Here is a 15,982-nt window from a genome sequence, read left to right as displayed (position 1 = left end):
CAGCTCACAACGGGCACCCAAGAGCTCCCGGCCTGAGAGGCGTTCCGTCTGCCCTCCCCACAACAGCTGCATCCACTGGGCCCCGCACGGTGACTCCCCCCGAGGGAGGCCCGCGAAAAGCCCTGTCTGGAAAGTAAGATGCTGCCCGGTCTCTCCAGACTTTGTTTTTTGAAGAGGGCAGGAGCCCCGGGTACGGGACCCGACAGACGCGGTCTGGACTCAAATTCTCCAGGGCGAGGGTAGAGCGGACGGAGCCTCCCTGGCTCAAATGTCCTGGGCCAGCGGCCTCCACTCTGGGGCCGCACCTCAAATTTCGGCGACAGAACGGCCACAGAAAGCAGTCCGCTTTATCGGCGGCTTGCGCGAGCTCTATATTGCCGTGGCCCATTGCCCCCAGCATTCCATGCCTCCCAGGGGGGGGCAGATAATCCCACAAAGGGCCTCATGCCAGAGCCCGACGTTGCAAAGTGCTTTCTCCAGCCGCTGAGTGCTTTTGACTCCATCAGCGAGGGGTTCGCAGGAATCTCCTTACTGGGCCCCAGGGTTCAGATCGAATGTCCCTTTGAAAGGGCCAGAGGGGACCCTGTGCCCCTGCTCCTGGGTCTGCGTGACACCAGATCCAGCCCGTCCTGGCTGGGCTCTTGGAGGCCACTGCTTGTCCCACCCCGGAGGGTAGGGCCCCCAAGGCCCCAGGGCCTGTGGGGAGGAGGGAAAGGCCGTCCCCTGGCCCGGCAGATGCCGAGACCGTCTCTCTTGCAGGGAGCCCACAATCAGTGCTCGGACTCACCGTCCCAGCCTCCCTGTCCTCTCGCTCCGTCTACAGGACTGTGGGACCACGGAGGCCCAGTGACAGCCCCCTGGATGAGGGTCCCCTTCACCTGCCCAAGACATGTTCCTCTCCGTGTCGATGTATCAGCCTCCTACATCGTGCAAGACTTGAAAGCAGAGCCTGGCTCATGCAGTCATGTCTGTGTGCATGGAGCACTCTGTGTATGTGTGCACAAGTGTATGTGTGCGTACATGTGTGTATGTGCGTGCACTTGTTGCATGTAAACACTGCATTGTGTGACTTGTGCGTGTGTGCCTGTATGTGTATGTGCATGTGCACAGGTTGCATGTACCTGTGGGCATGTGTAAATATGTGTGCACACACATGCACTTGTGTGGCATATGTGTGCTATGTGCATGCACGATGCAAGTGTGTCTTATATGAGTGTGCCAGTGCACGTATGTGCATGTGTGCCTGTCCACACGTGTCGCAAGTGTGTGTGCCAGCTCATGCATCAGACTGATGACAGCGAGGCCCCCAGACCCCATGGTTCTCTGAGTGAGTCCTTGGCATGTCCCCCTGGACAGTATCAGAGCCACAGTCTCGGGGTCAGAGCATCAGCTGGATAGCTAACGGCCCAGCGAGGAGAAACTCTTCCCCCCTTTCAGCTTTGGGACCCGCCACTCGGCACCACAAATCCCCTGGAACTAAACCAAGCAGGAGACCCCAAAGGACAGGGTCCGCTCTAATGCCTGGAGGGGATGCGCCCCCCTCCCCAGGGCAGGAAGCTTGCCACAGCCCCCAGCTCAGCCCGACAAAGACACCCACCCGGGTCACGCGGAGAGCACAGCCGCCCCAGACAATCCCCAGCCCTCGGCATGACAGTGACTGGACGCCTCCGCCAGGGCCCAGGGACCGGCACGGAGACCCGCCCAGTGTTTCACGTTCGTCTGCTCTGCACTCATCACAATTTGTCCGGACGAGTTTTTTCATCTGTAGGCCACATCCAGAGGTCCCCCGGGGAGACTGCTCAGCCCCACACAGTCACACACAAATCTGCCTTCTGCCAGGTGCAAGAAAATTCCAGAAACCCAAAGTAGCTGCTAACAGTGACAGCCTGGATCCTGCAGAGAATAACAGCAAGAATAATACCATGCTCAAGCGCCCTGCAGATGTTATCCCAGCCTTCACTCCCCATCGGGGCCTGGTTCCCCCAGGTCACTTGCTTACGGGCAACCCTCTTCTCCGTCTCCGCTGTGGCCAATGGTGGTTCCAGATGAGGACAGGCCATTGTCCCTGTGACACAGGTCCAGCTGGCCTGGAGGTGCTCCTGGAGACTGCAGGGCCCCCCAGCCTTTCATCGTGACCCCACTCAGAGACCCCCCTGCCCACCTTCTCTCCCCGCCGGTAGCCTAGGACCCCAAGGCCAGACTTCCACCCTAGTGGCCAACGCTCAGCCCGCAGGTGGGCCCACCAAGTTCCTCTGGTTCGGTCCAAGGTCAGCTAAGGTGATGGAGCTGCACATCCCGTTGGAATTTGGGAAGTGAAGACCAAGAGTCAACCCTCTTCGGGCCCAGGGCTGGGAGCTGGTGGGATGGGGTCGCTGGTGATGTGTGCTGGGGTTTTCCCCACATCCCCGGGAATGCCCTGGCTTCATGGCCCAGTTCTGCCTGCTGGCCAGGGGCCCTGAAGGCCTCTATCTCCGGGCCAGGCAAGGCAGGGAAGATTCGGCTTGGTTTTGCTGTCACAAATTCGGTGAGTGTCGGGGACTTCTTTAAAGAGGAAAGTCATCCCGGCCCCAGCCCTTCCCACGCACCCTGCGGCCAAGCCGTGCCCACTGCTGGCGACTACCACCCCGGGACGGGAACCAGCATCGTGGTCACAGTTTCCCACGAGGCCCAGGTCCTGCCAAGCCTGGCGCGGGCCTCGCTGAATCAAGGCATCTCCGCACCCCCAGGCCCCGCAGGTGAGGCCAAGTATTATGCTCTGTCTGGTGGATAAAGAATCAGGGGTTCTTTGTCAGAAAACTCAAGGCTGCGTTCCTCCACACCCGGCCCTCCCCTCACTCTGCCACGCCGAGTCTGTGGGTCAAAGGGGGGTGTCTCCCGGGGGAGGAGAAAGGCCCTGGGCTGCGGTAATGGGCTTCTCACCCTCGCCGTGGCCATCAGCCCCCCTCCCGTTTGAATGAGGGTAGTCTGTCACAATCGGGAGGCAACCTAAAACCCCGGGTAAACGGAGACCTGGGTTCCTGATCCAGGCTGCCGGCCGCAGGGACCAGTGGCTCGGCCGAGATGGGCCTGCTCCGAGCCGCCGCCGTCATTAGCAGATGCGATTCGATAACCAGCAGCAGCCCTGAGCAGCTTTATCTAACCTTCGGAAGGTAAGATTAACACCTTCGATGGAGAGAAAGTTAAGACTCGGGGCCCCTTCGCTTTGCAAGTCTGACTCCCAGCCGTGAAACGAGAGCCCCCCTTGGGCCAGCGATCTGCCCGGATATTTCTGAGCAATCTTAATTTCCACTGTTTTTTTTTTTAAGCCCTTTTGTTCATAAGGACACTCAGCCAAACGTGAGGCCGCCAAAACTCCACCCCCCACCCCCCACCCCCCGCGGGGACACTCTCCAGCACACACACGTGCTCAGTAAAGACGCGTGGGGGAGCCGAGCGTCAGGGACCCAAGCCCCCCATCTCACCCGGCTTATCGTCAGAGATGCCGCGTCTCCACAGGCTCCGGGGAAACGTGAAAACCTCCCATTGGCCCAGGGTTACTTGTTGCTACTCTGATTTCACTTGCACGGAAGGAGACAGGGACCCCCGTTCCCCTGGCCGGAAACCTGTGAGAAGCCCCTTGGTCAGGAAGGGCACTGGGCCGGCTCAAGGCTGCCTTGGCTCCGCTGGAGGAGCGGCCGGTGGACGCTTTAACAAGCGACATCAGCGCGGTGGACGGCATGGACTTCAGGAGGGCAGAGGACAGCACCCGGCACCCTGTCGTGGGGCTTATTCTTAAAGTCACGTCAAATCACTTCCAGGGAAAAACTGATCTGTCTCTGATAGCTTTTCCTCCTGCTAACGTGATAAATAAATAATTAGCCACATTGTCGGGCTGTTTCATTAAAGAAAAGGATGGCTGGATGGGCCGAGATAGAGAAGCCGATCAGAAAGACGGAGCCCGGCTGTAAAAAACCACCCCCCCAATGTTTTATGACACCATTTGTATTCTGTCAGTCACAAGCTTTATGTTCAGCCCAAGCTGGGAACTGAATACCCTATTCAGAGAGGTACTCACGGGCGTGTTATTGCAATTTAATATTTTCGCACACAGACACATCATTATCTCGGAACCTGACACTGGCAGCATAATTCTGTAATTTTTCAAGAGGGCCTAATTTTTCTAAATGTGAGCGTGAGGGCCCGGGATTATCTAAACAGCCCCCGCTCCCCTTTGTTTCTTCTCAGGGGTTATAAACTGCAGGAAAGTGCTCACACATCGGCCTCTCTGCACCTTTGAACTTCTCCCGTCTCTGCTCACACTACAACCAGCTTCAAACGGCTCTGGGCCGGGAGGCCCGGCTGCCGCAGCCCCCGTTCCAGACACCGCGGGGAGCTAAGTGGCGTTGGACGACAGGGAAGTGAAGGGGTCTTTGCAGAGCACAAGTGGGCAGGGAGGTGCAGCGCAGCTGACAAAAGAGAATGGCCTGAGGGTGCGTCTCGTTCAGACAGCAGACCCAGGCTTGCCCACAAGTGCCCGCATACGTGTGCACGCACAGCACACACGTGGATGTGTCCGCACGCTCCCCAGAGACCACCGCGGCACGTTGTCCAGATGAAGGGTGTATGTCAGGGGCCGCATCTCCCTCAAGCTGCATCAGTTCTGGCCAACAAAATGCTCCCCGGCTTTCAGGCAGTTCAAGAATGCACTGGCTTTTCCAAGAATGAGCTGAGAGTGATTTGCGAAGAAGGCCGGCTTCCCGGGAAGGCATCTCGGGACGAGCAGGTGGCAGCGAAGAGGAAAGTGGCACAGCCCGTGCCCCACGCTGGTTGCCGCAGCCCCAAGCAGCTCGATGTTTACTGAGCAATCGACATTCTCTGTGTCACAAGCTCCCTCCCAAAAGGGACCCTGGGGGCCTTCAGGCAGCCTGGCGTTCTTCTCCTCACGGACACTGCAGAAATAGTAGCCAGGACCCCACCTTGATCTAACCCTGACAGCAGCAGGGCAGCGTGTGGGGAGAGGGGTGACCCATAGCCACGTCTGAACTTGGGGGCTAGGAATGGCTGTCAGGTCAGCACAAGCCGGTGACGCTCATTCCAACACAGTGAGGACCTAATCCTCTCGCTTTCCTGGAACCAAGGGTGGAAGCGGCCTCCGTAGCAAAAATATAAATTCGAGGGACATGGCCTCACTCTGAACCTTCACAAGGAAGCATCATCTGAGGGCAAAACAGTGCCAGGGAGCAACAGGGGCCCTGGCTCATCCACGCCAGGGAGGGAGGAGGGACCCCAGGGCTCTCCTGCGGTCAGCACTCGGGCTCCCCCAGTGAGCGTGATTTTCAGTCTTTGTTTCAATGTTTTAAGGACGAGGTGACCAGGCATCTCTGAAGAGGCTGTTACAGCCCATTGAGCAGATACAAATGTCTGAGCATTTTTAAGTGCCCGCCCCTTCCCCTCCGAGAAGCAGCTAGACAGAGCAGCTTAGATGGGAGACTGTTATATGAATCCATATCTCAGCATAACATTGACTGCCAGCACCTGAACACAGATACGGGACTAAACTGTGTCCCAGGAAAGGTTCCCGGTCCTATTCAGTTCCCATCCGTCATTGCTTGACCCAGGCATTTCCCTCCTGTGCTGAAACGCTGGAGGTGCCCTGCCTGCCATTGGTACTGGAGAAGCACTGCACAAATTTCATCTGAGCCACTGAATTTAAGGGCCAGGGGGCTCACGGAAGCATCGACAGCTATGGAAACCTCCTCTCTGGCATCCCTCCCTCCCTCCCTCCCTCCCTCCCTCCCTCTCCTTCTGGCCTTTCTAACTTGAACTAGAGAAGTTGGTTGGGAGTTCTGCCACCCCTCCATCAGCACAGAGCCGGGGCTCGGGAGGCCCGAGAGAGCTTGGGGCCTCCAGATGTGCTGAGCTGGGGGCAGCCTTCCGGCTCGCTCCCTTTCCAAACAGTTTGAACACAGAAGCCCAACCCCCAGGTAAGGACCTGCTGGCCGGTGAGGGCCAAGAGTCAGGTGGGCACCTGTGACTGCCCAGGGCGCGGTGACATCACCACATCGTCCTCCAGGTGGGCCGTCCCAGGCAAGCATCCCGCAGCTGCCCGGGACCCTCAGGCACGTCTCAGAGCCCGGCACACAGTAGGCCTACGGACAACGTTCAGGGATGAATGGACGGATGGAGCACAGCAGCCAAAACAAACAGAAGACCTGAGCCTGCAGGACGCGGGAGGCCTCTGGTGAGAAGAGAGCCGGCAGATGCCACCAGCTGTTGAAACCCCGAAGGCAGATGTGAGGATGGAAGAGGCTTAGTGTGGCTGAGGGGCCAGGAAGGCGGCTGGAAGGAGGAGCCGGCTGGACGTCAGGGGCCAAACAGACCCCAGCACCTGTGCTCCCCGGTTTGAAGATAAAATCACAAGCTAAGGACCGTGTGTGCTTTATATCCTGGCTGAACTGGACGGCCGGAATCGAAGTATCAAAGTGGATGCTTTGCTGTGGCCCCGAATGGTCCCCACGGAGGCAGGTGGCCGTGGACCAACAAAGCATCTCCCCAACCAGGCCCAGGAGGTAAAAGTGACACTCGGTTCTGACTGTCTTTCTGCCTGGAGAGGGGTGTCCTGATTCAGCCCCACCTGGCCCGAGGACCCTCGCTTCCCAGGCAGAATCACCTCCCCGAACGCCATGGTCCCTTCCAGAACCTTCTGTGTGGTCATGCCTGCCTGCAGCCAGGGAGGAAGCACACAAGGCGCAAAATACCCACGCGTCCACACCCTGCAGCCCCTTGACCGAGTCACAACTCACTTTCACTCTCCAGAATGGCCCCCCCTTCCCCAGCTTCAAAGGCAAGGGCTGGTGGTCATGAGCCGAGGCAGGCATGGCAGTCGGGAGGGGGACGCAGCCCAGCCCAGCATTGGAGTGGATGGAGTGTGGACTCTGGGGACTGAGAACTACATCCCGCCAAGCCCGACCCTCGAGCCGACTCTGGGGTGAGGTCCCCCTGCAGCCTCAGGAGCGGCATCCACGGGGCCTAAGGGCAGAGTCTTGATATTTGCACCAAGCATCCAGCTCTGTTATTCTTTCTAAAGTAGGAAAGTGGACAAAGCCACTCATTTCTCAACTCGGCAGACCCTGAAAAGAAAGCAGACCTCACGCCTGACAACCACCCTGGGCACATGGATTCACGGTGACTCGGCCTGGTCCCCAGAGCCAGGGGTCTCAGGAGATCCAGCCTGGGCCCTGCCGGCCCTGCCCCTCCAGCCATGGCCATGAGAAACAGGAGGGGGCTTCAGACCCAAAGAGGAGGTGCCGGGGTCTCCCTCATGCTTCACCATCATTCCACATCAAAATTCATTATGGAATATAAATTTTACGTCAAAAATCAAATCTACCTAAATCCATCCAGGGGAGTCAGGAGGCTAAAGGGCAGGGTGATAGTTCTTAATGTGGCCAGAAGTGCCCAAGTATGTTTCTGGAACCTTCCTAGGAAACCCCTGCGTGCGTCCCGGGAACCCCTCTCCTCCCACTTCAGCGGGACAGCAGCCCTGGTGCCTGGCTTCAAATCGAGCCGCCTGGGGTCTTTTCTTCCTGTTAATTCCCCTTGGCATTGCCTGGGGCTGGGAGGGAGACAGGCCCCCAGAGGAAGCCCATGACGCCAGCACAGGGACAATGACAGTGGGCACAGAGGCTGAGCCGGTGTGTCCTGCCCCTCCCCACCCCCACGCTGGGGAAGTAGAGGCTTTGGAGCACGACTCAGGTCTCCTTGAAAAGCATCTCAGAACCAGGAGGCGGCCGGTCCGAGGAGCCCTGCACTATGCCCACATCCTTCCCCCCAGATGCATCTGAGCATCTCTAGCCACATACCTGCGGGAGGGAGGAGCAAGCATCCTCCATCACCGGCCTCATAACTGCAGAACAGCTCAGGCTGGGCCAGGACTTGCGTGGGTAACTCGGCTCCCAACACGCACACACTGGGGCTCACCCCCCTAACGCACCCCATGCTGGATGGGGTGCAGACCAAAGGCACACACCTTCCTGGAAATTTGTGACCTGCTGAGAAGCGGCACAAGTCTGGTGACCTAGTTCATTTTGCAGAATCCTCACGTCAGGTTCAGAAAGTGGGTGCTCGGGGTGACTGGTTGTCTTTTCGGAGATGAGCAGAGCAAGGGTTGACCCCACTTCCCCAAGTCTGAGCCCGGGAACACCGTCCATGGAGTGGTTTTGCTCCCATGCCTGTAAAGCCTGTTTGTGGGCCTCTCCTCCCACCTGGGGGGCCCGGAGGGGAAGGCTGGGTACGCTAAGGGCTCTGCAGCATCTTGGGGTCCCCTCTGCCCCGAGGCGAATTTTACATGAGCCTGTTGCTGCGTCAACCATTCCACCTCAAGGGCAGGGTCAGGTCAGAATGAAAAAGGGACCCGGCACTCATCAGATTTGTTTAAATATAGGCTCCACTGTCTCCTCCCTGAAAGATGCGTGTTTGGGGTTGAGAATGGCACACGCGTCAGATGGAAAATGTGCATGGGGTAATGTGGAGCCTTATTTGGAGGAGATAAAATATTCACCAGGACCCAGCCATGTTTTAAAATGATTATAAATTATTTTAACAGTGCATTTGCAAAGGGTTATAAAAACAGCCATAATATATTTTTTTCCTTAGATTCTAGAATTACCAGTGTGACAGCTAATGCAATAATGATTTGTTTCAAATGCCAGTGTTTAAGCTGTATAAAGCTGATTTTATACATTTTTCCAGTAGGCCGCATTGTAGTTAATGAAATTAAACACACCAATCGCATTTGTCCCCAGGGGACGAGGAACTGAACACACCACTGGTTTATTTTTTTATTAAAATAAATTGCAGCCGGCAAGATGGACTAATTGCATACAGAATTGAAAAAGAAACATTCCATTGATATAATTAAGCCAATTTTCATGGACAGAAATAGTTATGGTGGATATAAAATAAGCAAAGCCTTCACCAGAATCTGACTTTCTTCCTTTTTTTCCCCGCAGAATGTTAACTATTAAACAAATATGTATCTCGGGCCAGCACACTCCTATCTGCGGCCCCAGGGCATTGTTCCCCGGAGTCCAGGGAGAGGCCGCCGGCCTGGCCAGAGCGCCTTCAGACCGAGGAGGATTGGATGGTGAAAGCCGGAGAGAGGAGAGTGGTCAGAGCAGAAGAGGCCACCCCCGTTGCCCTGGGAGCTTGGGAGCACTGTCCGGCCTGGAATGGCCACCGTGGCCCTGGCCCTGGCTGGAGCTTGTGAGGTGCCCAGACTTGAGGAACAGCGGCCGATTCCGGGCTGGACCTGAAACTGCAGCCACCGGCTCCTCCGCCCTGTGGGTCAGGTCCAGGGCCACAGCTCCTCCTCTTCCGGATTGCCTGGGTGGAGGGGGGAGGATTATTTCCCTCCAGATTTGCGGTGGGGGTGCGGGTAGGGGTGCGAGGGGGGAGCCAGCAGGTCCTACACCTCCTGCGTTGGCTCAAGGGAAAGGCAGTAAGTGGCGTGCAGACGAGGCCAACCCCTGGTCAACACTCCAGCTCTCCTGCACCTGTCCTTGGGAGAGGACACCCAGAGCCAGGGGCTGGAGACCCTAGCAAGGCCTCTGCCCAGCCTGCGTGGGGAGAGCAGAGTGGAAGAGTCCAGTCCCGGGTGGAGAAAGAATCCAGTCTGAAGCAGGCGAGTGCACAAGGCACCCAGTTGCATTCACAAGCTGTAAGCACATGGATGTCTTACTTGCTTTGTAAGAACAGACCTGTTACAAGCTGACCGTTGGCCCTGGGAAAATGCTTAAAACCTGACACATTAAAAAAATAAAATAAAATAAAATCCTCGGAATTAACTGCAGCCTGCAGTGCCCTGGTGCGGGGCGGGGTGCTAAATAAGAAACCCTGGAGGGCTTTAAGGAACATTCAGTTTCACCATTAACTTGCTGTGTGATCTTGCCGGGTTATTTGACCTCTCTGTGCCCTGGGTTTCTTACCCAGAAAAGTGGCGCCGGCTAGCCACGCTTTATCCTCCTCAGGGTCAGTGAACGGGGTGGGTCATGCCTCCCAAGCAGACCATGAGCACCTTTACGGGACCGTCGCCCGGAGGCTGCAGCGGCACGGAAACATGGGCAGCGGCTCAGGCTGCAGCCCGCCCGGGCCTCCCCGCAGGTGCGTGCCAGAGTGCACGGACCCCAGCGGCAAGTTCAGCGAAAGGCAGGGCTCGTTCCTGGAAAGCCGAACCCCCAACCCCGCCTCGGTTTTTCCGCACCGGCCCGACGTAGACCCAGCCTTCCGGGCCCGCTGCCGCGTCTCTCCCGGCCCAGGTCCGCGAAGCGACTTGGAACCGCACACGGCCTGCAGCCCGCAGAGTCTGGGCGAGGGTCAGCAGTCGGGAGGGATGAGGAGCCCGCCCTCCTCGTTCCAGGAAGCCTAGGGAGGCGGGGACCCCTTGGGCCAGACTGCGGTCCTGGAGGAGGAGGTCTGGGCTGAGACCAGGGGCTCGGCGAGGCCACCGCCACCGACCCGCTGCGCGGTGTAGACGCGGGCGCTCCTTGCGCCGCGCCGTAGTTGCCGCGACTTTGTGCGCAGAAAACCTCGGGCCGCGGCGACCATCCGCTCAGCCTGGGGACCCCCGGCCCGGCCCGGCGCGTCTGGAGCCCCGGGCAGCCCGAGTCCGCGCCCGCAGCTAGGCCGGGCCGGCTCCCTCCACCTCGAGAAGTTTCTTGCCCGCGCGCGCGGGGACGGCGCCCAGGCTGTTCCTATAGTCCTCCTGCGCCGGCTACGTGAGCTGCAGCGTCCAAGACTTGTTACACGGGTTTGATTCAAAACCTGATAAATTGTATTTAACGCTATTTGAAATTTTTAAACGAAATTATTCACAAGATTTTTAATCCTGGACAATTTTTGTTGAAACTCTAATTATAGGTCACCTTAATTACCAGCCCAGCCCCCAAGGATCCTTAATTGCCTCCTAATTGAATAAAACAGGGGGCTAATCGCGCCCACGGCGGCCCAGCGAGCTGGCGCGCCTCCCCCAGGGACTGGTTGATGGGACCCCCGGGCCAGCCTCTCCGCCCGCACCAGGCCTCTCAACAGAAGCGGGGGACTGGGTCCCATGCCCTGAGCTCTCCCCAGAAGGGAGACGCCTGGTGCGTAGGGTGCCGCGGGTGGGGAGGGTGGAGGAGGACCGGCCCGCACCTGCACCACACCAGCAGCCAACGGGAGCAGTCGGGCGGCCCTGAGCGGCGCAGGGTGACTGGGGACCCCAGGGCAGAGCGGGTGCCCTTCCCCCAGGGAGCCCATCGGGAGGTCACTCCATGAACAGGGATCCTCCCTCCAGCGGGGCCTCGGCACCCTGGCACGCCCGCGGGGCCCCTGGCAAGCCAGAGCCTTTGGACCATCCGCGCACCGCCGCGGGGCACCTGGCCTTGGCCGCCAGCCCTGCACCCCGCCCCTCCACCGCAGCCTCCGCGTTTTCGCCCGAAGCGGGGTAAGCCGCCAGACTCCCGCTGGACATTTCCTGGCGCTGCTGCCCTACCAGGCGTCCAGATGGGAGGCTGCTGTCCGGCTCCTGGGAGAGGACGAGTGGAAGAGGCAGGCCTCCGCCCTCCCCCACCCCCGAGGGTGGGAGAAGGCTGGGCCCAGCAGAGCTGCAGCCTGGCCTGTTTCTGCTGGGGAGAAGGAACAGGCTGGCAGCTCAGCCTACAGCCAGGCTCCCCCCACCCTGTCACACACATCAGTCTCCAAGGAGGCGGACAGAGCCTTCATCCAGCAGAGGCAGTGCCCTCACCCACACCCCAGGGGCTAGGTGGCAGTCAGCAGCTGTCTGGAGGAGACTCTTCCCAGGCCTGAAATACGCAGTGTCTCGGACTCTGGGGTCTGTCACCTCCACGGGGATCAGGCCTCACGGGCACTTCCATGAGGGCCCTGGCTGAATGCTGTTTCGGGGGCACATCCTTCCTCCCACAGGGTCCCTACCTGCCCACCTGGCTCCCAACAGCGGCAGAAACACGAAGCTTTTGTGTGGCATTTCATTTTTAAGTGTCGGGCAGGGACGGCCCCATTTCCCCACCAGCCAGCAAAGCCTAGCCGTGTGTGAGGGGACCCTGGCCCCGACCTGTCCTCACCCTGCTCAGGCTTCCCAGGCTCAGCTTGAGACGGAGGGTTTCCCAGCAGCTGATCTGTAGCCCTGGCCTGAGTGCCCCAGTGTCCTCTGACCTTACAAGCTCAACTCAGCCCCCAGTGTGGGCCCCAAAGTTGCTACCAACTCAGCCAGCACGCAGACCCAGCGGGAGAGACCCCCTGGAGTGGGGTCCCGGGGAAACACAAAATTAGAGCCCCAGATGCACCCTCTAGGGCAGCCCCCCAAGCTCTGAATGGGGGGTGTGTGTCACACCCGACCCCCGACCTGGCTGTCCTTCCATGCCTGGCACATGGCTGCAGGCACAACCAAGCCCTGCACCCTGGCCTTGGAAGCATGACCTCCTTCCCTGCTCCCAGCCCCCTGACCCTGGCTGGGATGTGGCTTGGAGGGAGAGGTTCTGTTGGTGGCACCGGGTCTGCCCCACTGCCTCGGATTCAGGTAATGGAGTCAGGTCCCTCGGGACGCCCACATCTGCTTAAAATATTGTCCAAAGAAATGAAATTTCTCAGTGGATCCAGTGATCTGTGTCGGGCAGGCAGCGAGGTCCCGTGCCTGCCTGGGCCACCTTCTTGGGGAGGGCTGGGGGCAGCTATCCTGGCTGTGGAGCGCAGGCAGGAGGGGTTCCCACCGCTCGCTCCAGTGTGGCTCCAGCTGGGTCTGGGCCTGACAGCCCTGCGCCGCGCCGGCTTTTTCTCAATAAGGACTCCCAGGAAAAGAAACCCTGTGCTCTGCCCTACCCTTGGGTCCAGTTCTCCCGCCTCTGAGCCGGGCTGCAGGTCGCTGCCAGGCACCCATTCTAAGGCCCTAGGCAGAGCCGGGCCTGGAACCTTCCCCACCTGTCTGGCGTGGAGTACACAGAGAGCTGAGGGCCAGACGGGCAGCCCGCGGGCGTGGGACGCTCGCAAGTTTCCGCGGCCGCGCCGAGCGCCCTGAGCCGGCCTCTCGCTTGCAGCGAAGGCCCGGCGAGAATTCGGCCGCTTTCCACTTTCTCGCTCCGGTTTCGGGCCCTTCCTCCGGAGAGCCCGACCCGGGCAGCCTGCCGCCGGGGAGCCGAGTCACTGAGGAGATCCGCGGTGCACAAACAGACCCCGACACGCACACGAACACGCATACTCCGCGCGCCCGCCGGCGGGCAGATAGCACGCGCACAAGCCACCGAACGCGGGGCCTTGTTCGCACCAAGAGGGACCAGAGGTCACGGGAGGCCGGCGAGGCCGAAGCCACGATCCCTGGGCAGAGGAGACCGGCTGGAAATGGGCGCTTCAATGAGGGGCCCCGAGCGGCTGCGGGCGGAGTCCAGGGTCGTCCTGCGGAAGCTGGGAGCTGCTTTTCCCCCGCGGGCCCGACGCGAGGCCTACGACTCGGGGGGAGGGGGCGGTGCGGCTGAACCGGCCGAGCACCGAACCGAGAGGGTAGGACTTCTTCGGAAAAGTGCCGCGAGTTTCGCGCCCCCCGGGCTCACGCTTGGGGGCTCGGCCCTGCGTGCTGCGAGGCCCGGACGGGCAGGGTCGGGCCCAGGAGGACCGGACCGGTCGGCCTGGTGGTCCGGCAGGGATTCCCCATGGGAGCAGGCCGGGCGCCCCTTCTGCGGGTGGGCGGGCGGTCGCGGAGGAGGGGGCGGCGAGTGCTGGAGGAGCCGAGAATGCTCGGGACGGCGCTCGCCGCTTCGCTGCAGCCGGGCCGCGGCCGGGCTTCGGGAGCCGCGCTCGCCGGGCCGCGGCGCCGCCGCCCCCACCTGCCCGCCTCTCGGGCCGCAGCCCCGGGCCCGCGGGCCTGACACCGGATGGCGCCGGCGGCCGGGGCGCGGAGGGTGCGCGGGCGGCCCCAGGCGCGGCGGCGGGCTGTGGGGTGGGCGGCGAGCGCACCAGGCCGGCGGCGAGGACCGGGCTGGCGGCGGGCTGGGTGCGCGGAGCCCTGGGCTCGGCCCGAGACGGAGCGAAAGAGAAAGTAAGACCGGGGACCGGGCAGTCTCGCCGGGGGCAGCTCTGTCCCCGCCGGGCCTCGGGGCGGTGCCAGGCGAGCGGGCGCGGGAGTGTCCGAGCGGGGCCGAGGTCGGCGGCGGCGGCGGGGAGGAAGGCGGCCCAGTGGGAACTCTCCTGCCGGGAGCACCGGCGCCGGGGCGGCCGCGCGGGCTGCCGGAGTCGCGCAGGAGCGCCCGCCGCCGCGCGGGGCACCAGTTGGGAATAAACTTCACGACCATAGTTCCAAGCCCAGGAAAACGCCTCCATTTTGCTCCCCCAGTGGCTGTGGCTGTCCTGCCGTCGCCACCCCTGCCCTTGCGCCCGAGGAACCGGGTGGGCGCCGGCCCGCGCCCCCTCCTCCGCCCCCTCCCCGGCTCGGGGTCTCCCTCCTCTGCGCCCGGCTGGCGGACGCCAAAGGCGGTGCTCTAGCGCCCACTATTTCAAAAGCCCGGAATATGATTTGACCAGGACTGAGAGCCACTCGGAGAGAGAGGGAGAGAGCGAGCGAGGAGGAAAAAGTTGCTCTCCCCTTTCGTCAACTTTTCGCTAACTTTCGCTTTTCGCTCCCCTCCACCCCCAGCCCTCCCCCTCCGCCCCCCTCCCCGGCCCCCACCGCGCGCCTCGGGTTCCCGGGCCCGAGCGCTTGACACGGGGGGGGGGGAGGGGGTTCGGCGAGGAGGGGGCCGGCGCCTTCGGGGAGCGCGCGGCCCGGGCGCCCCGAGCCTCCGCGCCGAGCCCGGCCGCCCCGGAGCGCGGGAGGCGGAGCAGCCCCCGGGCCGCGCGGCCGATCCGGGGGCCGAGAGCCTGAGGCGCGCCGGCCGCGCCCCGACGCGCACCCCTGGCCCGGGCGCCCCGGCCCCGCGGCCCGGGCCCGGCGGCGCGGCGCGGCCGAGCGCGGGAGACTTACTTTTGGCTAGCTTCCTCGCCCTCGCCTTGGATCGCATGGTGTCGGCTCGCGGAATCTCTCTCCTCCTCCTTGAGTCCAGAAGCAGCTACACACTATCTTCATCTCCCCAGCATTGTCAGTTTGGACACCTTCGCACATGCGCACAGAGCACTCAATCTGACACCCCTCGCCGGGGCCAAAAAAACTTTGCAATGTATTCATCATCCTCATCGTCGCGCCGCCGCCGCCGCCGCCTCCTCGGCGCGGGATTGGGGGGCTCTCCTCGGCCTTCCTGGTCTTCACCTCACTTATCTCTCTCCCCCCCCGCCCCCTCCCTCCCCCTTCCTCCCCCCTCCCTCCCCCCTCCCCTTTCAGCGCAGCTCGGAACTGGCCCTTTAAGAAAACATTCCGTGCTCGGCGCTCCCGCCTGGGGCCCGCACCCCGGACACTTTAAAAGGACCCAGGTGGCCCCGGAGGCGAGGTGACTATTCGCCCCCCCCTTCCCCTGAGTCGCGTCGCGCTGCTGCTCCCGCCCCAGCTGGGGCCGAAGATGGAGTGGCGGCGGCGTTTGTCCTCGAGACTTCCTTGGATATGGGGGCAAACGCGCCGACAGTTCGGACGCGGGTCTGGCTGGTTTTGCTTCGTCTTATTGCATTTTATTACTAATTAAAAAGCTTTGCGTTCACCGTCGCCCCAGCCCGCTTTCCTGCTGGCTCTCCCCTCCGCCCCTGCCCCTGGCCCGCGATCGCCCGAACCCGGCTCCTTCGAAGCCCCCTTCGGGCCCCGCCGCCCCCCTCGGGCCTCCTCGGCCCCCGCCCCCACCCCGCCCCCACCCCTTCGCCCCCACCCAACCGCTCTAGCTTCGGGCTCCGCGGCTCAAAAACAACAGCGGCAGCGCCGCCAGCTCCGCGCTCCGCCACTGCCCGGGCCGGCGGGCGGGACTCGGACCCGCCGCCCTCGGTCCCGCACGGAGCCGCAGGGAGCAGCGCGCCGGGCTCTGGGGAGGCGGCGCCGGGGCAG

At 61.6% G+C, this 15,982-nt stretch overlaps 1 protein-coding gene across 1 annotated transcript in view; it reads right to left on the bottom strand.

Moving 5' to 3' along the window:
- Positions 1-15,095, bottom strand: part of PRDM16 (PR/SET domain 16) — a 320,517-nt gene extending 305,422 nt beyond the window's left edge. Inside the window, exon 1 of the mRNA XM_060079376.1 lies at positions 14,984-15,095. Within this exon, the coding sequence (XP_059935359.1) occupies positions 14,984-15,020 (37 nt within the window). The 5' untranslated portion in view covers positions 15,021-15,095. The remainder of the gene's footprint in view (positions 1-14,983) is intronic.
- Positions 15,096-15,982: the final 887 nt, after the last annotated feature.

This window comes from Mesoplodon densirostris, chromosome 2 (assembly GCF_025265405.1).
Source record: "Mesoplodon densirostris isolate mMesDen1 chromosome 2, mMesDen1 primary haplotype, whole genome shotgun sequence".
Lineage (NCBI taxonomy): Eukaryota > Metazoa > Chordata > Mammalia > Artiodactyla > Ziphiidae > Mesoplodon > Mesoplodon densirostris.
Note: the sequence above shows the minus strand (reverse complement) of the source record. Positions and strands in the feature narration are given on the sequence as shown.